At 46.3% G+C, this 21,423-nt stretch overlaps 6 protein-coding genes across 6 annotated transcripts; 4 read left to right on the top strand and 2 right to left on the bottom strand.

Annotated features, from left to right (window-relative positions):
• Positions 1-2,721: 2,721 nt before the first annotated feature.
• PtA15_7A684 (uncharacterized protein) lies at positions 2,722-6,374 on the bottom strand (the record flags this gene model as incomplete). Its single annotated transcript, XM_053171316.1, has 6 exons — positions 2,722-2,938; positions 3,017-3,300; positions 3,386-3,612; positions 3,684-3,803; positions 3,871-5,933; positions 6,037-6,374. The coding sequence occupies 6 exons, from the start codon at positions 6,372-6,374 to the stop codon at positions 2,722-2,724; spliced, it is 3,249 nt and encodes a 1,082-aa protein (XP_053022510.1).
• A 938-nt stretch (positions 6,375-7,312) lies between these two features.
• PtA15_7A683 (uncharacterized protein) lies at positions 7,313-7,755 on the bottom strand (the record flags this gene model as incomplete). The annotated part of the gene is made up of 2 exons (XM_053171315.1): positions 7,313-7,489; positions 7,609-7,755. The coding sequence occupies 2 exons, from the start codon at positions 7,753-7,755 to the stop codon at positions 7,313-7,315; spliced, it is 324 nt and encodes a 107-aa protein (XP_053022509.1).
• Positions 7,756-8,942: 1,187 nt separating this feature from the next.
• On the top strand, positions 8,943-11,794 carry PtA15_7A682 (uncharacterized protein; the record flags this gene model as incomplete). The annotated part of the gene is made up of 4 exons (XM_053171314.1): positions 8,943-9,280; positions 9,450-9,696; positions 9,760-11,114; positions 11,191-11,794. The coding sequence occupies 4 exons, from the start codon at positions 8,943-8,945 to the stop codon at positions 11,792-11,794; spliced, it is 2,544 nt and encodes an 847-aa protein (XP_053022508.1).
• Positions 11,795-13,228: 1,434 nt separating this feature from the next.
• On the top strand, positions 13,229-13,714 carry PtA15_7A681 (uncharacterized protein; the record flags this gene model as incomplete). Its single annotated transcript, XM_053171313.1, has 1 exon — positions 13,229-13,714. The coding sequence occupies one exon, from the start codon at positions 13,229-13,231 to the stop codon at positions 13,712-13,714; it is 486 nt and encodes a 161-aa protein (XP_053022507.1).
• Positions 13,715-15,815: 2,101 nt separating this feature from the next.
• Positions 15,816-16,093, top strand: PtA15_7A680 (uncharacterized protein; the record flags this gene model as incomplete). The annotated part of the gene is made up of 2 exons (XM_053171312.1): positions 15,816-15,827; positions 15,905-16,093. 2 exons carry the CDS (start codon positions 15,816-15,818, stop codon positions 16,091-16,093), a joined length of 201 nt encoding a protein of 66 aa, XP_053022506.1.
• Positions 16,094-20,112: 4,019 nt separating this feature from the next.
• On the top strand, positions 20,113-20,716 carry PtA15_7A679 (uncharacterized protein; the record flags this gene model as incomplete). Its single annotated transcript, XM_053171310.1, is given in 2 exon segments — positions 20,113-20,213; positions 20,233-20,716. 2 exon segments carry the CDS (start codon positions 20,113-20,115, stop codon positions 20,714-20,716), a joined length of 585 nt encoding a protein of 194 aa, XP_053022505.1.
• Between the last annotated feature and the right edge of the window lie 707 nt (positions 20,717-21,423).

Genomic DNA, 21,423 nt, shown 5'->3' with positions numbered 1-21,423 from the left:
TCAACACCCGGAAGAGGCAGGCGTGGTCTGGCTCCATCTGGACGATGGAGTGGTTACGGCTTTGAGTGACGCACTCCTCAAAAGGCTAGAACACGATCTGAAAGACATCCTCAAGATCAAATGGAGCCATGGGATTGATGCGATTGTTGGTTTGAACGTGAAGCAAACGGGGCGGGGTTTTGAACTTTGCCAGAAAGATCTGGTGGCCGGTATCCTCGCGGAGCATTGGGATGGGGTTACGACAGCTGCGACTCCTTTGCCGACGGGTTTCAACGCAACAACGGACGATGAAGGGGTGCCGGGAGACTCCGGGAGATATTTGTCTGTGATTGGCTCCTTTAGCTATTTAGCTGTGGGAACGCGTCCAGACTTGTGTTTTGCGGTAAACTACTTGGCAAGTTTTGCGGCCAAACCAGGTGTCAATCACTGGAAAGGAGTGAAACACCTGGTGAACTATCTTGCCAGAAGCAAGGACCTCTCCCTATGTCTTTTTCCGTCAAATGATACTAAACCGTTGAAGACTTTTGCAGATGCCTCTTGGGGAGGAGAATTCTCAAGGTCCTCTTACGGTGTGCTGGTGTTGTTTCTCAACTGCCCGGTCCTTTGGGTGTCAAGGAGGCAACAATTGGTGGCATTGTCGACTTGTCACGCGGAATACATCGCTCTCGGAGTGGCGACGCTCCAGACACTGTGGGTTCGCCACTTACTGCGCGATGTGCTCAAAAAGGACTTTGTAGGTCATTTGTTTTGTGATAATCAATCTGCTATTAAAGTGTCCACTGAAGACGCGTCCAACAAGAGGATGTGCCACACTGACAGAGATTTTTATATTACAAATGAGGCACTTTTCCAGAAGAAAACTAAACTGGAATGGGTAGGAACAAAGGACCAATTGGCTGACATTTTCACCAAAGGCATGCCACCGGAAAGTTTTGTTGCATTGAGGAGTAGGATCATGAAGGCTTGATTGGGTTTCATTTCTTATTTGGTACTATTTTGTTTGATACATGTATATAAAAATATTTTCTGCCTTCTCCATTTGTTTCCCTCACCTTTTTTTCTTTTTTCTTTTTTTCTATTTGTCTTTCTGTTTTGTTTATCTTGCTGTACGGGATACCACGTCTACGGCGAGAGAGGGGGTGTTGTAGCCCAGAGGGCTACGCACTCTGACACTTGCCGCAGTCGCGGTATCTACCTCATCCCGGACTCTTGTCTGGGCTGAGACCTAGTAAATCCACATCTTCTTTGTCACTCACACACCTGGTTCACCACAGTAACCAAAAATGTATGGGAATCTGGGAATGATGGAGTGATGACTCAATCTTTCCCCCATCAGCAGTCCACTGTTCAGTAGATGACTTCCCCTCAAATATGGGACCCTTGCAGAAGTTGATTTAGACCCTAAGAAGTCAATATTTTGGCAGGAAAATCTGTTGAGTTGTGTTGTCTTTGTTTCATGTTTTCTCTCTTCTGTTTTCCTGCCTCAAACCTTTCCTTCACCTTTCACACATGTGACATTCTGTAGGTAGTTACCTGTGGCAGCAGAGACGTGGAAGTCTTTTCCTCATCCTTCCACAAACTCACTCACCCTCTGTGTTCTGCTGCCACAGGTTAGTGTTTCTTTCTTCTCTCTCTCTTTCACTCTTTCTTTTCATTTTGTTCTTTCTTTCCTTCTCTCTGATTCAATGAACCCATCCCTCCACAAACTCACTCACCCTCTGTGTTCTGCTGCCACAGGGTTCATTGCAACAAAATCTAGCTTTTGGCTCTCTGGATCACTTCTGGTAGGCCCTCAGATCTTGAAAGCAAGTCATCCAGGTTTTTTTTTGCACCCCCCCCCCTCAGCAGCATTCCACTGTCCTGATTTTTTTTAAAAGGTACTCACCAAAGTTGTATGAATCTTCTGGCCTAGCTCTGAGCCTACACACAAAACCTGTATGAATGAGCTCAAAAAATGTATGAATTTTTCAAAAATCTAGGAATTTTGGTCCCTGTGTTCCATGGGGGCTTTCCTGGGTCCTGGCTTAGGCTTATGTTGCAAAGGTTGCAAGATGTGATTTTAATCTATGTATCCTCAAATTCAGACCAAAATGTGCACTTTGTTTGTTCCTCAAAGCCATGTGCAGGGTACCAATCTCTGTAATATTCAACTTGGAGTTAGATTAGAGATACCAAACACTCTTGCACTAGAGCAGACTAGAGCACTAGATCAACCATATTATGCTTGAAAGTTGATACATTATGGTTCTAGTTGAGGGTATCCAAGAATTGAGGAACATGTTATTGTTTCATGTGGACAGTAATTGCTTAGCTGAGAGAAGTTAGAATGAAGACTCTGATTCAATCTATGATCTTTTTGACAGCAGAGCATAGCTGGCTAATAATGATTTTTTTTTTTTTGCTCTTCAAACATAAGCCAGGGGTGAGTGTTGTTCAAATGTTTTTTTTGAAATTTGGTGTTCAATAAAAGCCTTGAACACCAACTTGCAAAAGTGCATGCAAGTCTTGCATGACCAAATTTGAATCCCCCTAATTATGTGATCAAAAATCCAAATTACAGAACTGTGATCAAATGGTTAAATGTTTTATACTGGAGCTGGGGCGTGATGGCACCAAGACTAGGTTGTAGGCTGTAGCTACCACAAGTACTGAGGAAACAAACTGATGTAGCAAATGCAGAATTTCTGGGGGACGGAATAAGAAAATGAAAATGAAAGTTGTTTACAAAGTGCCTTTATGTTTTTTTGTTTTCTTCTTTTTATCTTTCCCACCCTTAGTGGGTTGGATTTCTTCAGCCTTACGCTTTGACAATTTTTTACTAGAATTCGGGTTGGCCAGGCTGACAGTCAGAGATTTTTTGTCAGCATCTCCCACCAATGTCTCACTAATCTTCTGTTCGACATGTTCCCATTCCGTTTCATCTCCGCCTACTGCATATCTATTACCGTAATTAAATATACGAGTCAGTCCACACGTGCTATTCGATCAGCAGAGAAATACAATCAGACATACTTACTGATTCAAATCAAGAGTGTCAATCAACTCTCGTTGCTGTTCTTTTAATCTGTCAGGGACCTGTGGCAAGTTTCCCTTGGTTTTGATCTCCGGAGCCTTCCTTACTGGTACGGTGGCGCTTGCTTGGGGCTCTGTCGTAACGGTTTCGGAATGAGCACCTGCGGTAGTCTTAGCCAACTGCGCAGAATACTTAATTTTTTGAAGCTCTTGAATAGCTTTCGTTAGCTTGCGAATAACCTTCACAAATAATGCAAGTGTTTGAGACACAGGTAGCTTAATTTCGTCCTGCCGCGTCGGGACCAAGAAAAAAAACATTAGTTGGGGGTTCAAGCCAGTCTCACAAAAGATCAAGAAGAAAAAAAAGGCGAACTTCAATATCCTCCACAGATTTTCTCTGCAAGCCTAAGCTTAACAAGATCGAACTTTGCACCCCGCTCAATCGAGTTTCGGCATTGAATTTCCCGCTAAAATACAGCTCAGTCAGGTTGGGTAGTAGATCAAGGATGACGTGATAATCGAGCATATTGTTTGAATAGCTCTGGAGCCGTTTCAGATCAAACGGGGAAAAGTATCGAGAGATTTCCTCTCCACTGAGCACTATTGCGGATAAATGAGAGCAAACACATCAGCCATGCATTTAAGTCTTCTCACAACAGGCAAACACTTACGACTCTCGTGCTTTTCGACCAACTCGCCTGCGTTGGCGGCTTCTAGGACAGTTAAGCTGGCGACTGAAGGAAAGCTGCGGAACTTGTATGAAAGTAATGTGAGAAAGCGTTTCCGGAAATCTAAAGCCGACGTAAACGTATGATCAATTTTCTAACACTTAGCCGTGTCCACATTAGAAAGACTTACCCAGAGCGAAGGCAGTGAGCCAATCTTCAGGCTGGTATTGCTTCTCGGTTTCTTTCTTGCTTAAGCTTCGAATCATCACGGATGTGTGCTCGCCCGTCAATTCGTTTTCAGTTTGACGAATATAGACCGGCAAGAAGCCCAACTGTTTCCAAAACTTGAGCAAATTCGGCGTCAATCCATAACTGACTCCCAAGTAGTCAATAGGCTCGGGTGGACGATCGCTGAGTCTCTGTAAGAGGGCAGGAAGCTTGTTGATGTCCCGCATCCTGATCACATTACCATCTTTTTCGGTTGTTGCTTCACCTTTCGATTGGCTGGCGTCAGCTGATTTGGCAGGCTCCTTGGGCAATTCTTCGCTGAGGCTGACCAACTGGCCATTGAAGTATGACGTTAGGATTTGGATGGCTCGCGCGCCGTAGCCCATTCGACAGTAGTCCGGGTGAGTGGCTATCCGCACTATTCGAGCCCCGGAAAGAGTAGGGAAGTCCTCATCTTGAAATTGCTGCGAGATCGTCCACGGAATAAGGTCACCAGAAGCCTTGATACCTCGACTGAGACTGGCCATCACGCTAGGTTTCGATATCTTCCCTTCCAATGCGACTTGAATCACCACGAGCGGCTCCGGGAGACTTCCACTATCCCCCTCTGCGATAGGCGGCAGTAAAACATAGAGCTGCTGAGAGGGAGAATCACTCATTAATTGTAAGTCGTTCGGCGAATTCTTGTAATGACTGGCAACGTAAAGCGACATCATCCGGCGCAAAAATTCTTCGGAGGCGGGATGATAGCTGAATAATGTATCCCGATTGACAAAGTATAGGTCACATTTGCTGGGATGTTGCAGACTTCGATTACTCGATGACGTTTGGACATCAAGACAAAGTAATTCATTCAACCATTTCTCAACTCCGTCACCTTCAGCATATCGGATCGGCTCTTCCAATTTCAGCTCTTTTAAGCTTCGGGATAACTTTTGGTAGGTCGCAGCAGTCGTGGCGCTTGTGTCTTTCGTTGACGATGGATCGGTATTTGATTTGGAGGCCGAAGAAACGACAGATCTTTTGGAGAGCTCTCGGAGTTGGGAAATCAGCTTGAGAGACAAGGAGCGACCGGTACCTTCATAACCGTTAATGGTAGAGGCCATGAATACTAGGTAGGGGCCGATAAGATTTTTGACGAGCCGGATCGGTATCGCCGCTGCCTCATCAATGACCACTAATTCAGCCTGGCCTAAAACCTTGTAGTCTTGAGGCTGGATATATTGAATGGTTTGCCGGTGATTGCGGAAGATATCAACTCGGACGATGCAATTCTTCCAATCCGGGTTAGATGATTGATGGATGTTGTAGTCGAGATGCTCTTCATAGCCGAGGGCTGCTAGACTTTTAAAAATAAATTCAAACAGCGTTTTTAAGTTTTCAGGCGATGGTGAAGTGACAAAGATGTTGGAGTACGAGTGCGCCACGGCAATGGCAATCGACATCCCGAGTGCAGCTGATTTGCCGCGACCTCTTGCAGCTGTCAAAGTGACAGTTGATGAAAGCGTTTTTTCGGTTATTGACGAAGTGAATTCCATGACCGTCTTTGCTTGATCAACCGTGCGAGCCAGCTGTATGACATCACCGATGGGTTTTGTTTCGACTAATTCATGTTTGATTTCGTCTAATTCGAGCTGGCGGGTTTTTCCTGTGGCGTGTGATAGTTGATTCTGATCGGGATCTTCGATCAGTTTGACATCCTTCCCAGCGCTAATAGGTAGGACGTTGAGCTCGTCATCGAGTACTAAACATTCTTGAAAAGGTCCGAGAGAGAGCAAGAATCTTTCGTTGAATCTTCCTGTTAGATCGCCGTAAGCTTCGGTGCGATATCTTTCGTGGACATCCATTGAGAGTGTGTACATTTGTTTGAGAGACTTCATGGTATTCAGTAAGAGGACGACTATTCCACCCCCCGTCACAGTTTCGATGGTGCGAGCGAGTAAATTTGGTGTCAAAGCCTCGAAGTCTTGAAGAACGAGCATTCCAAAGGTTTGCCCGAGGATTTTTTCAGATTCTTTATAATATCTGGCCACAGAAACACGATGAGAGAAGCGAAAGAATACTGAAGATCAGTAAGCGGCCTTGATAAATCAAGTAAAAAAAGTGTAATAATTGGGCAGAGACATACGTATATCGGATATCAGTCAAGCTAACAAAAAGCTCGAAGGGGTCCATATCACCTACCTCTCTGTGGCCTTTCTTGACTTCTTGCTTGATTTTTTGTTCTCTTTTCTTTCGATTCGAAGTAAATCCAAGTTTGTTCTTGTAGCACCATAGCACATTTGGCCTGGCGGTATGGCGTGATTGAGAGAGGAGAAAGTGGAGGTTGACAACCTGGTCGACTGCTTTATCCCCGAGAACGATGAAGAATGATCGGTGGTTAGTCTTGACACCGTTCTTGATCAGGGATTGGATCCTCGGGTCGAGCCTTTTCCGATTCGAAGTCGGTTGCGATGATTCGGGCATTGCTCTGACAGAAAATGTCGATTTTGCTCTGAATATCACGGCGGGATAGCGAAGGCTCCTACTGGAATTTTGCTGCAGCTGACACGTCGGCGGCGAAGACTAGGATCCGGCGGAGAAACTGCGATGGCGAAGAATGGAAAAATGGGGAGCCAACCGCAAAGAAATTTAAAAGAGGGCTTGCCAATTGCATATGGGCACCAATCCGTAGCCCCCCGCTATGCATGCATCTGCGCGATCAAGAGCGGCGAGCGCAATCGAGTCCATCGCCAACATGATTTTATCATGATGGCTCAGCCCGTCAGACCCAGTGGGTTGGGTTCCAAGGAGCTACTCATGATTCCACCCCCGACGCCCAGACAGGCCATGCAGGGGACCAGCAGCCAAAGTGCCAAGAAGGATATGGATGTAAACGTGTTGCTTTGGCTGAAAAGTGGTACCCAAATCCAACCTGGTGTAAATTTGGGTTGAGTATGCTGCCATGTCAGCTTTCATCGCTTGGGACTGAGTCTCTTCTGCGGAGTCGCCCTATTCTGCAAAGGACTTGGATATGTTCGGGTAGACCCTGTGGCAATCTTTTCCCAGACTACATAGAAGAAACTCAGAGTCAAGGGAGGTGCAGAACCAGATATTGGCATTGTCATAGCATTCTAAAAGCTACTACATACTCGCTCTCAGTATTCATCCGCAAACCACCGGGGTCGCGCTCAAGATGTCCCTTTAACTTCTTGTTTCGCGCGGTTTCGCAGTTTCTCAACATGTTGTTCGTTATGTTTTTGTTTGTTCTACCCGAAGAGGTTGGATCTGAGCTTCCTAGAGCTCTGGTATAGCAACGTATTCACAGATCAGGTTGTTGCAGTGTTGATGGTTTCATTTTATATTCAACTACTACCTCCTGAGCCGCTCAATCTGTAGACCCGTACAGGAATCGTTCGAGATGGTTAAAAAGATTCGGGCAAATTGACTTCCTTGATGGAGCTGGTCAGAAAGCCGAGCGCAATATACGGATGGGCATCGGCTGGTCGGTCGCCTTCAATGAAGACTATGTAGATTTTACTGTCACCTTGGGCACTCTGCCAGCTGGTCAATTTCCATCGCCGACACCAGCTGGTGACCGGCTGGAAACTCGAATGTAAAGTGAGAAATTATTTACAAGTTTGATAGGAATTGGACTTTGATGTGTACGATTTGCTGGTTTTCATGACAATTACCATTGAACTGATACTTACCAGCATACCGTCAATGATGAAGATAGAAGGGCTCCGCCGGGATGAGTTCCGAATCCGATTGTTACTTGGATGGAGTCTCTCATGCAAACCGAGCGTTGGTCGATGTCCAGAGGGACTGTCGAAGCGGAAGGAAACAACTCAGACCAGGCTTTCATGATTCAGGGTATCACGACGCGCTTGAAAATTCCTCTTGCATATGCCTAACGTTTCAGTGTTTCTGGGAAAATAAGCTTTCTAGGGTCGTCGCCAGTTCCTCTGGTCAGGATGCACAACACACCGCCCGTGGGTAGCACTCATGGGCACGTACAAGAGCGCCCCAGTAGGACTCGCGCTTACGTAGAATGACAGACTTTCTCGTCAGTTGCCCCTGTTTGACTCTGTTTCCACGTCCTGGTCCCTGGAGCGTGATATGCAATTCACGTTTTCTTGTTTCAAAGGGTGAAAAATTGCGTTGGTGAGTTTTTAAATGGGATGGATCTTTGTCTTGGAATGCCGGTGTAGAAGCTAGTCAGACCGCAATCACAGCTGAGCTGATCCGTTGTGGAGGACAGATACGAAGGAAGTATAATGATGATACGATTACATGGGAGTCGGGCAGTTTTTTTTTCTTCGGTAGATCCCGGTGTCTGATCTCGGCAGTTGACAAGGGAGAAGATAAGCACGAGAATGACGTGAAATGGCAGCCGGAGCTGAGCATTTTGGGGGGTTCGTCTGGGACTTGCCGCGCTCGCTCGGTTGGTTGGTCAACTTGGTTGGTTGGCAGGAGGGGTATGAATGATGAAGGTTTACGTTTGACGATAAAGAGTTGGTATTTAAATATGTAGATAGAACATGTATCGATCAGGATGGATAATAATGGATAATGGATGAGGAAGATGGAGATCAAGAATTGGCAGGTCCGAGAGTCCGAGGCAGAGGATGCGGCAGGCCATGCACAGGGAAAATTCTCAGCGACAGAGTGAAAACTCCGAGACGGAAACGGTGTGTGGTGAGTCCGCCGGTGGTGCTGTCGGAGCAGAGCCGAGTGGGCGGCAACGGCAGGCAAAGGAAACATTTCGTAGTGCGGATGGTTGGTTGTAGGTCACAGTCAGACTACTACTACTAGCGCGCTAGTCGGTCCTCTCAACTTCTATGTCTACCTCGTTTACTCAGATCTGCAGCTCAATCCTCCCCTTCCCTTGAGTCATCATCCCCAGGTCGCCTTTCCTCTCCTGGCAACCCTTTCAGACCTAAAAATGGAGGTTGCTATGGCCATATTCAGCTGTCGGTGGCCGCGCTATCCCTTTTTATAAGAGCCAGCAGATAGTGCCGCAACCCCAGCATACTACACATACCTCGCGTCATGGCTTCTTCCCTTCTCCCGGCTTCTTCCCCAATGCTCCTAGGCAACGTAGACGAGCCATCTCGGCATTTCGAGCCTCTTTCCTCTCCAACCCCTGCCGCCCCCTTGACACACGGCCGTCCTAAGTCCTGCCCAACTCAGCATCCTACCGGTGTCAAGGATGACTCGGCATTGCTCCTTAAGTCCGGAGATAGTCACAACGTAGGTCATCGTCCACTTTCTGAAGGCCCAATGGATCCAGAGGTTCCCCAACCCATCGCATGTGCACAGAGCCGGGCTCATGATGAGGATTTAGTACTCGCAATGGATACTTCTAGTCCGTCCATTGCCAGCCTAAGGTAGTCGTCCCTTCGCGCTTCTTTCTCATCAAACTCATGATTCCCATGAGAACATCTTTGTGTTAAAGCTGATCCCTCATCTTGTACATCCATCAATTCATCCGTACTTCTCCGCTACCTAATCCATCACCCATTCCCGGTGATCCATTTCCTACGCTGTCCACGAAAGCCGGATGTATAACCCAATTCCACCAAGCCATCCGGGGTCGAACCTTGCGGCTATGCCTCTTATAACTCCTTCCAATCCGTATTATATGGATATCTCATCCGCTTCCGTTGATCGTAGCGGTTGCTTGACCAATGTGCCTGCCGGAGTATCGTTCGGAACTTCATACCAAGCACTCTGCGAGGATGCCTCTAAGCTTTCGATACCCCAAGAGAACCGTCAGATTTGCCAGCAGAGTCGATATAACTCTGTAAGCTCTCTTTTTCCTTCATACAAATAACCACAGCTTACTAACACGGTAGCACCATTGCAGCCCTCCTTGCAGGCCACAGTCGGCAATATGGACATTGATTCCCCCGGCTACAACATGCATCCCATCGCGCATGATTCCGAGCCTGGATGCTACTCCTCGTCAGGAAGTGATTCGCCGCTTAAGCAGCATTCTGGTCGCTCGGCAAGTGAAGGGAGCATTGGCAAACGGAGCCGCATGGACGAAGAAGAAGACGAGCGATATTCATCCTCGCCTGCTATTTCTGACTCCAGATCTTGTCGCCACCGGTTCTCTAATCCAAGCATGTCCAGATCGCTTCAAGATCACACATCCCCCTTGCCGGATGACAGCGACAGTTCCAAAATGCAAACCAATTCATCCAATCGTGATATGGACTTATTCTCTCCCGAGCCTCCATCATCATCATCGTTCGACGATGCCAGCCCTTGTTTGAATGCCGTTGCTAGGAAAGCTCTCTATCAGGCGCCAAGGGACAGCCCTCTCTCTGCCTTTCGGTTCCCTGCGACCAAATCAACTCTAAATTGCGAAAAACGACTGGGCATCAACCGCCAGGCCCGATCCAGTACAACTAGTTCCAGAAGTGATTCTGTTCCATGCCGATCTCAGTCAAAGGTAGCTCAGAACACGGCTACATTGTTCAACCGACATCTATCATTATCGACAACTATTGATATAACCCGATTAGAAGAGCCCACTAGCCGACGGGGTATGAAAGTTCCACGTGCAGTCAGCTATGCGGCGAGTGGACCCAGACCAATGGAGGTTGACGGACGGGAAAATTCGGAGGAACTGGACGACCGGTCCGAAACAGATTCTTCGCCTGTTCCTCGGATTGCGGTTAAGCAGGTCTCGGCTCCTACCAACCTGAAGGCCAAACGATGCGCTGCGCCGCTGGATTTGGGCTATCTACAACCACCATCCCTCAACTCAGTCACCGCCTTGCAGAGTCCAAGCAGTAGATTCATTTTTACATTCGGTGCGACTATCCAAAGTCCTGTAGGTATAGCTTTCAGTGAAAAGGAGCGCGCCGGAAAAATCTTACCCTGCCACAAAGTTTCTAGCGATGGTTTGATGCGCATATCCCCCGAGACAATGGACCAACTACTAGATGGAGCGTACGACGATAAAATTTCAAAGAAGATGATTTTTGATTGCCGGTTCGGATACGAGTATGATGGTGGACACATTCGCGAAGCTATCAATCTCCATGACAAAGAAGCTGCCGAGACCATGTTACTGCAGGGGACGCTCTTCAATGGCGGGCAGAAAGATGTTCCTATTCCTAGCGAATCCGGCAAACCAGATCCAAATGGGGAAACGAAGAAAGTTGTGCTAGTCTTTCATTGCGAGTATTCCGCCATGAGAGCGCCGACTGTGTAAGCCTTTGAAGCTTGAACGTTGACCATCGCCATAGGCAGTCTTCACTAATATGTTTGTTTCAATCACTATCAGGGCAAAGCACCTGCGAGAGCAAGACAGACACAAGAATATGACTCATTACCCGGCACTACATTACCCTGAGATCTACATACTGGAGGGCGGATTCGCCAAGTACTTTTCTCATTCTCCACAGCACTGTGATGGTAGCTACGTGCGCATGGACGACCCGACCCACCGAACTGATCGGCAGACGGATCTCAATCTCTTTCGCACCCGGGAAAACTCTGTGTTCGCGAGGACAAAGAGTTACACTTACGGCGATAGCAAAATTGTAAAGCACAAAAAGGATCCAAAGTTGACCCTGGGAGGAAACCGATTCGGACTTGAAAATAAATCGAATCCGATGACTGGCGCAGGAAAGGAGAACGCTCCGGCTCGGAGCAAACTCATTGAAGAGGACGACGACGATGATGATGATGAGAATTACGCACAGGCGTCTAGCCCACTCTACATGACCATCAACGCGGCAGCCCACGCCAAGAGAGCTAACTTGAAAACGCAAGGACGATCGATTAGCATGTTGGCTAAAGTCGAGCAAAATCAATCCACAAGAGGTGTCGCAGGCCGGAAGCCTCTCGGTAACAAGACTCAAATGAATCGGCTAGCGCTGGCTTGAGCAGGGCTTCTACCGGACAACTTTATCTAATGTATCAGATGCTTGTGTTTAGACTGCATCAACAATCCCCTCTCCATCTTCTGTTCTTATTCTCCCTGCTGATTTCCGAAGCAAATATCAGCACTTTGCTCTACATACACTAATTTTCTACATCGCTCCATCTACTCTACTGTTTTATGACGATCAGCTTTTTTGATGTTAGTATCATATTATATTATCGCTAGACGCCATTCCAATTCGATGTTCGAAGACCAATTATTTATGTATCCACAATCCTAATTTATGCCCCTTTCGAATGTATCCCTTTCTAATCACCCAAAATCATAATTATGCCAATTTCCACAAAATCAATACTTGTATGTATACCTTACACTGAATAATCCAGTCACAGCAGAGTTACTCATGTACCAAGCAAAAAACGTATAAAAAAGATCGTAGGTATCAGGTTGCCCTTTCATTATACAGTTAAGCGACCTTTTGAGTGTTCGTAAACTATTATTTCTCTGTGCTGCAAAGACAGGAGGGCAACAGTTTGGAAAAAAAGCATTCTCACATGAGACTCTCTTCCCCCCTTCTGTCTAATTTAACAACGGCTATGGGGAATGGTCCAAAAAGCCATCGGAATATGCCCTCCAGTGAGGTCTTTTGTCTAAACTGACATGATATTTTTGATTGCTGAGGTGCCGCAAAGTCTTTAACAAACGGAGTTCAAAAGGGAAACAGTCAATGGTTAGGTTATTACTCACCAACACTGCCGGAAGGTCAGTCAGGAAAGCTGAGCTGAACCCATGGAAGATGATCAAGTAAAATGTAGCGGTAAAAAATTATATAGACAGGAAAATCAGGTAAACAGACAATGGTTCAGACCAAGGTATTGGGCAAAGTGGGCAAGATATAGTTCAAAACAGATCATGTCAAGAGAGTGTTCAGTCTTGTGTGCAAATTCTCAATAGTGAAGGAAAACACTTTGTTGAAGAACTGCTTAAAATTAGGGCCAGGCTAAATGCACTACCATCTTTTACTACATGTACTCCAAAAATGGAGTACAAGAGTGTGCACTCCAAAGATATTGGAGTGCACATTGGTCTACTCCATGAATGCCTGGAGTGAACCTGTGGCTACTCCAAAAACTGTTCAAAATCTGGAGTGCACAGGGTGTGCACTACCAAAACATTGGAGTGCACAACAGTGCACTCCATTTTCAATTTTTCTTGCTCCGGGAAGTGGAGTGCAACACAATGCACTCCAACAATCATTGGAGTAAGCATACACCTTACAATGAACATGCACTCCAAATCAGTTGGACCATTTTCCTCCAAGTCCATCCTCCCCCCTGCTGCAACTACTGCTTGCTCCACGACTCTCTGTTTTTGACTCTGCTAGCTACACGGCCAGACTATCCACCCCGGCAGATTATCCTCTCCTGAAACAAAGATGAACAACTCAACCACCCCAACTAATGGCCTTGTTGTCACTCCAGAGATGTGGCAGCAGATGCAATCAATGCTTGCGCTCTTCCAAAAATCCACATCAGCTCCAGTTCCGGCTTCTTTGGATCAACAACCTTCAGCCAAACCAACCCATCAAGCCTCTCTAACCAGCACCACATCCATCTTGGATTCCAACTTGGGGCCTCAACAATCCAATCAGCCTCAAGAATCCAATCAGCCTCAAGAATCCAATCAGCCAGAATCAGACAATGAAGTGACTTCGGATGATAGTGGCTTTAAAAACCACAAAAAGAAATCTACAGCCCCTCCAAACAAGCAATCACCTCCTATCATCAACACACAAGTTGCTCAAAACCACTCCAGAAACAAAGATCAAGACCTTGACGTGATTTCAGATGTGAAAAGTTATGACTTTAGCATTGGTGGTAAGTGGCCATCAGCATGCTTTTTACTCTCAGATTTTGACTGACATGTTTTCTCAGAACCATTGGACCCTCCTCGTTGTGCAGCCTTTAGATCAATGGACAATCTAGTTCAGTTTTGTGAAATGTGGGCGAAGAATCATGGTTACGCGGTCTTCAAGTCCAACTTGGTGCCGGGTAAAAATGTTTATATTTGATGTGATCGATCTGGGCATTATCGCGGCTCAGGAGTGAAGAAAGATGGACGACAAACATCTACGACCAAGATAGGCTGCCCCTTTCTAATTTATGGCTCTGTACCCACCAGCAAGAAGGTTCTCGACAAAACTTGGACGTTTCAGATCCGAAATGGCGAACATAATCACGAACCATCCCCTGGACCCAGATCCCACGCGGCTCACCGACAACTGATCCCCAAGCAGATTGAGGAGATTCGAAAGCTTTCAAAATCAAACCTCAAAGCCGCTCAGATTTTACTCCAGCTTCAAACATCCGACAACAAGACCTATGCAACCAACAAGACCGTCACAAATGCCCTTCAAAAGATCTGTTGCGAAGATTTAGCTGGTCGGAAGCCAGCAGAAGCTCTGATGTCGATTCTCCAGGAATCTAATTGGACCTGGGATGTCAAGGTCAACAACAACGGAAAGCTTCTCAATCTGTTCTTTGGTCATCCAGGATCCATCCATCTCGCTCGGATCAACCATCATGTGGCTCTCCTCAATGCCACATACAAGACTAACCGCTATAAGTTGCCACTTCTCCACATTGTTGGCCAGGCGGCTTCAAACCGTTCGTTCTCTGTGGCATTCTGCTTTTTGACTTTTGAGGATGACAACAACTACTTATGGGCCGTCAATTGTCTCCGAAAGCACATTTGGCGTCCTGAAAGAACCCCCCAAGTGTTCATAACTGATCGCGATACTGCTCTCTGAAATGCTTTGAAACGAGTGTTTCCGGACTCTCAAGCAAACTTGTGTACGTGGCATATCAACAAAAACATAACAACAAACTGTAAAAAATACTTTTCGAGTGAAGAACCAGAAGATTCAGACGAGGAAGAAAGTTCAGAAGAATCGATCGAACAAAAAGCGAAAGAAACAAGAAACAACTGGAAGATTTTCATGGGTCTCTGGAAGCAAGTCACCTACTCGAAAACGGTCGACTTGTACGAAGAGCGCTTCTCTACATTGAAAGATTATCTGTCATCTTTCCCTGCTGTGCTCGAATACTTGGAAAAGTGGATTATTCCACATAAAGAGCTATTTGTTGTCGCATGGGCTTGCCAACACCCTCATCTACGAAACCTGAACACCTCGCGAGTCGAATCTGGACATGCGTACCTCAAGACGTTTGTCAAAAATGCAACTGGTGATTTACTGTCCGTATTCCAATCATTAGCACTTGCGGTTGATGCGCAATTGAACCAGGTCCATGAGTCTATTGGGAGTGATACGGTCAAGACACGTGTCAGTGTCCCCAAGTCTTTCATCCCTCTGCTTGGCAAGGTATCCTTGTTTGCTATCAAACAGGCAATCGATCAGTTCAAACGAATCCCGAACCTTGCTCTCAGACTCTCACCAAGGGGATTGGAATCCCACGTGCTCACAAAATTTTGGAGCTATTGGAAGATGGGTCTCATTTGACCCCCGAGGATTTCCATTCCCAATGGCTCCTGAGGTACAATCCTGAGTTTGCGGTACGTTCTTTTTCACTTGAAACATTATTCCAAGCCCAAAATGTCTTGTTTGATGAGAAGCTGATGTTACCGACATTACATGCAGAAACCTGATGAACCTGAATTGGATTTGGACGCCGAAATGAAGAAAATCACACTGTCTCTCAGCCATGAAGAACCCAAACGGCTTGCCACTATCATCGATCAAATTCACCAGATCGTTGCTGGTACACATACTGCAGTCGCTATACAGGCACCCGATGTCAAGACCAATACAAAAGGTCGGCCATCCCTGAAGAAATCACACACCAAGTCTACTAAGCGAAATGCCTCAGCCTTTGAGATGGTCGAAGCCAGTCTGAAGAAGGAGAAGTCCTCCAAGAAGCGAACAGCCAACAGCAGAGGACAACCAGCTCGAAAATCAAAGAAGATCAAAAGAAACTACATCAAGTCCGAACAATCAGATGACGATGTTTCGGATGGTTTGCTTGAAAGTGATATTATCGGTATTGAGGACTCCAAGGACGCCCCGGATATTGAGGACGCCCCAGCTAGTTAGGACGCCTCAGATTGTGAGGACGACGCCCCGGCTATCGAGGATGCCCCGGCTATCGAGGATTCCCCGGCTATCGAGGATGCCCCAGCTATTGAGGATGCCCCGGCTATCGAGGACGCCGCGGCTATCAAAGAAAATGAAGCTAGCCCAAGCTCCAATCCGTCTCCAAGTCAGGAAGCTATGAAGGTATGAAGATGTTCCATTCATGGTGTCATAGGAGCCAATCTGACTTTCCTGTTTAGCTCAAATATCTTTCCCAGATTCCAACACACCTGGAAGACGCGGTCCGAGGACTTTGGGATCCACGCGCAGATGGGAATTGCGGGTTTCATTGCCTGGCAAAATCACTTGGCTACCCAGAAGAAGGGACTGGGTGGCGGCGGGTCCGTAACAAGATGGTTGAAGAGACCTTGAAAAACAGGTCTTCTTATTCAAAATTACAGGGCGGCGATTCAGAAATCACGAAGATCATCAATGGCCTCAAGCTGAACAAAAGAAATAAGGCCACTCCGTCGAAGTGGCTCAACAAATTGTCCCATGGACAAATTATCTCAAACACTTATGTGAGGCCGGTAGTTTTCCTTTCAATCTCAGGCTGTCATTCCTATCTTCCTACAATTCCAAACCCCCCAATCTCCAGTGTCCCTGACCCAGTTTATCTGCTCCACATTAATGGTAATCACTGGGTCTTGGCAAATGTGGGGGGGATGGATGGGGTCATGCCAATCCCACCTATACTGGGTTCAAAGTCAACTTCCAAGACTGTTAAGGGTTGGTTGAACTTGTTTCAAAAGGGCATGGCTCTCTATAAGGATTTGGAGTCTCAAATCTCTTGATTGCATGTTTTTTTTCTCATTTGCCCACTTGGTTTCCTTATACCTATAAAAACTTTTTCTGTTTATTTTCTTGTTTCAGTTCTTGGTTTTGTTGGCTAATAAATTTATTTACATGATTTTCAGGCTCTCATTTGATGAACTCCAATTTCTTGAGGTGCAAAGTGGTGCACTCCAAATATGTTGGAGTGCACAGTTTTGTACTCCAAAGATTTTGTAGTGCACAGTTGTGTACTCCACACTTGGAGTGCACAGAATCAACTTTGGAGTGCATGCTTTGTGCACTCCAAAGAAATTGGAGTGCACAAGTTATACACTCCAAATTTTTGGAGTACACGGATGGGCTACTCCAAAAAAACCTTGTTTTTGGAGTAGACATTGGTTTACTCCAAATTTATTGGAGTGAACATCAGTCTACTCCAAATTCTTTGGAGTAGACTGATGTTCACTCCAATTTTTTGGAGTACATGTAGTAAAAGATGGTAGTGCATTTAGCCTGCCCCTAAAATTATGGTCCACTGGCTCCATTAAATCCCCAGTGAGTTCAATTAGCAATGACTTCCTGTGACTCCGGAGCCAAAAATCCAAGTAAACCCAAAGAAGAGGGCTCCGTACTGCTCTTTCATTTTGATATTTGTTGTTTTTCATCCTCTGATAAAGTTCTAATGTAATGCTTTTTTGATTTTTACTGTATTTTTCTTTCCATTGTTTGGCTAACATGCCAAAGGATTGTGATGCTTGCTTGAGTTCTGAAGTTTCTGACAGTTTCTCACTTTTTGGTCTTGGTATTATTGCATTGATCATTTGAACATGCAATAAAAAAAGTGGGAAAACTGTTACTGGAGGATCCCTTTCATAAGACTTGTACTCTTCAAGATGGGATTTGAAGTCAATTCCAGTTGTCTGAAACCAATATTTGTACCAATTGTCTATATTTTTGTAGAAGCTATCCATTCCAATTTTCAAAACCTTTCTCATGTCAACTCTTGTATATGAAATGGCTGAACTTCTACTGGTTATAGTCTCTTGTGGTGTATTTTTTGCATTTTTGATTCTTGGAGACAAAGCAAAAACATGTTCCCAAGAATTTTAATTCTCTTTGGTGCAAGGTAAGATGTGCCCCTTGAAGGGGACCAATTCTTCCCAAGATCCAATCCATAAACAATGAATTATTGCCAGAAAAATTGAAAACTTTGGTGTTGAAAATCAGTAAGTCTGTGGAAGGTTGTCAACTACATAGTTTTCATTATAAGCACTGCTCAAAACACTTGGGTTGAATGGGTTGGGCAAAATTTGGCTTTGAGCAGAAGCATGTTGAGGTTTTGATCCATCAATGACTGATTTTACTTGGGCATCATCATCATTGATCCTTTTCCTTTTCCAATTCTTTGTGTTTTGGATATTAGCATCAAAATTTGGCTCAGGAAAAGATCCTGCAGGAGTTTGAAATGGGTTTGAAATTATACTTTTGAAATAACTCTTGGTGGTTAGTCCCAACTGCTCATCTGAAATAAATTGTGTTTTCTCAATATTCCCTGAATTCCTTCTCTTCACATCCTGGTCCTGCATTTCAGAAACTTTTCCCTTTCCCACAATCAATGGAGGAGCATTATCTGTGGAATAGTGATTTGTTTAAATTTGATATATTTGGTGGTAAGTATTTTCCTGAAATTTTGGAATTTCTTTTTCATAGTCATGCAGGTGAACCCATGAAAGAAACTCACAAGATTCATCAGTACAAATCAAATGAGTTCCAGATGTATCCAGAAACAACTTTGGGCAAGTGTTGTATGAATTATTCCCAATAAATTTTTCTTTCAGATTACCAAAAGAATTGACATTGTTAGTTAAAGATCTAGGACTGTTTAGAGTGCTGCATGCCTTAGTGGAGTCTAATACAGGTGCTTTGATCTCCAAATTTAAGGCTGATTCAATAGTTTCTAAATAAAAAGATTCAATGGTATCAGCTTTCAACCATTTCTCTTTCACTTAGAATTCATGTGTTCACTATTTTGATCCTTTTCTGAGTTTTTGGATGTCTTTTTCATGCTTCTGCAGGTACTGAAACAAACTCACCAAATTTATCAGCAAATATCAAATTAGTTCCAGAAGGATTTGGAATTAAGTTTGGGGATGTTTTGTAACTATTCCCCAGGCATCCAAGTATATTAAAGCCTCTGAATCATGAAACAAAACTTCAAGGGTTTCCCCTACACATAGCCAAAAGTCACAAAAAATAGATTAAAACATCAAGGGTTCTCCCTAAAAGTAGACAAATACAACAACAAAAAAATCATGGGGTTTCCCCTTTTTGCCAATAAATAAAAAACAAGAAGTCACACCACAAACACACAAAACCACAATATAAAAGCAACATAGAGCCTGCCACCCAACACCAGTAAACTGATGCACCGTGGCCCACCATCCATCCCTGTCTAGCAGGGTTAAAAAATGGTGAGAGGATGACCCCCAGCGCGCTGCATTGAAGGCATTATGCAAAGGGGGGCCACCGAGTAGAGCCCCTCAAACTGTGCAAGTGCAACAGCGGAGGGGGTGAGGACAAACCGCACGCTGGAATTACAGCGGCAGAGGACGCCTGGGGAACAATCACTCCCAAGACGACCTCATTATATAGCCATCATCCAACCCAATCCACCAGCAATCTAGCACCGCCCCCTACGCTATGGCATTGGCAACAACAATCAACGCCACACCGCTACAGGCATGTAACTGTAGCCTCAACCCCTCTCAACCCGCAACCAAGTGGTACTGAATACAGCTTCTTCCCCTTCCTGTCTGACTAACCCGTTTCAGCCCCCTCGTCGAGCGGCCAGACGAGTCCCAGGCTAGGAGGAGGTGTTAGAGTAGGGCCGGCAGATTCATCAAGTTCAAGATTGCAAAACCTATATATCCATAATCTTGTATCTAGTTTACCCTATCCCCGGGATGTTCCCCTGTGGTTAGGGCTGCAGCTGCTACCTGGACATTCCCGCGCCCCGGCTCCAAATCTTTTCCTCACCGAGATTTGGAGACCGGGATCTTCCAGCGCCGACTGCTGACCAGCGACGGGACTGTTTTGTCCAGGTGAGTAGAGTCTGACATCATTGAGCAATTTCGCCGAGATTTGGAGACCGGGATCTTCCAGCGCCGACTGCTGACCAGCGACGGGACTGTTTTGTCCAGCTCCCATTTGCCATACCACATTGGGGCATCTTATAGGAGGGCTGGGGGGGAAGCCCCACCAGTCCCACCTGGAACTTCCCCATAGCACCCGCGACGCCAAACTCCGCCGTTCTAAAGCCCGTGCCTACCAAACCCCACACCGCGCTCCAAAGCCTGCCCCGAGCTGTCCGAGCCGCCCGTCACACACACTGTCCAATGCTACTCCGGCTCATCTACACCCTCCTCACCCTGACCTCGCGTTCCCTCCAGCTCCGCATCCTCGCGGTCGGCCTCGCCCTGGCCATCGGCGCTACCCTGTGACTCCGCGGCCAGCAGACAGACTGTCTCTCGCCCGCCGGCCTTGGTTATCTGCTCGTCTTCAACGCCCTTGGCGCCGCACATGCCCTCCTCTTCGACTTCCCTCCGGACAGGCTTTGGGACGCCCTGGGCACTAACCCTGTGGCTCGGCGGCCAGCAGACCGACTTTCTCTCGCTCGCTGGCCTTGGTTATCTGCTCTTCTTCGCCGCACATGCCCTCCTCTTCGACTTCCCTCCAGACGACTGGTTGGACCGGCTTTGGGACGCCTGGGCACTAACCCTGTGGCTCCGCGGCCAGCAGACCGACTTTCTCTTGCTCGACGGCCTCGGTTGTTTGCTCGTCTTCGACGCCCTTGGCGCCGCACATGCTCTCTTCTTTGACCCCCATCCGGACGACTGGTTGGACCGGCTCTGGGACGCCCTGGGCACTAAGGACGGCGGCTCCACCATCCGCTTGCCCTTCAGGTACTTCCCTTCCCTCCCTCTCTCTGCTTTACTGTGACCCAACACTTCCTCCTGGGTCGCATCTCTAGACGGGCTTGACTGGCCACACTCAGCATCTTCTCTCAGGCCAGCGCCCCTATTAGTCCAAGCAACGAGTTGGGCAACAAGCAATGGGGTTGAAGGGCCCAGCTTACTCTCAAAGCTCTGCCATATGTTTTTGTCCTCCTCCCCATCGCCGTCCGCTCTCCTCCATCTCTTTGCACCTGCTCATGTTGGCCACAGCGGCTTCGACGCCACCAACCTTGCCATCTCTTACGGCTTCATCATCAAAAAACTCCACATGCCCGACCACCAGAAAGCCATCCTCTTTGTCACCGTCTTAGGCTCTCTCCATGGACCTGGTGCTTGGCTACATCTACTGCGCCCTCCTGGCCATGATTAATGCAAGACATGAATTTGTATTTTATTAAAATTGATTTTCCTGCAAAGATGGATACAGGTGATTAATTAGCCTATACAGGTTAAACAAAACCAGATATCTGAAAAGTGTGGGGAAGATGATTTGCAGTGCCTTAGCCAGCCCTGATAGGATTTTCAGCTGTAAAGGCTGGCTAGCCTGTCAAGAGTAATGATGATTAGAAGAGTTGAAAATGAGCACTGTTTTCTGTGGATGAAAAAATAATTGACAGGGGTATGAAACCCCTGCAGCGGCGAAGCCGCCTTGGCCTCTAGTTCTTTTTTGAATCTCCGGAAAAATCCACATCA

Source organism: Puccinia triticina, chromosome 7A, assembly GCF_026914185.1.
Source record: "Puccinia triticina chromosome 7A, complete sequence".
Lineage (NCBI taxonomy): Eukaryota > Fungi > Basidiomycota > Pucciniomycetes > Pucciniales > Pucciniaceae > Puccinia > Puccinia triticina.
This window is presented reverse-complemented; position numbering and strand designations above follow the sequence as displayed.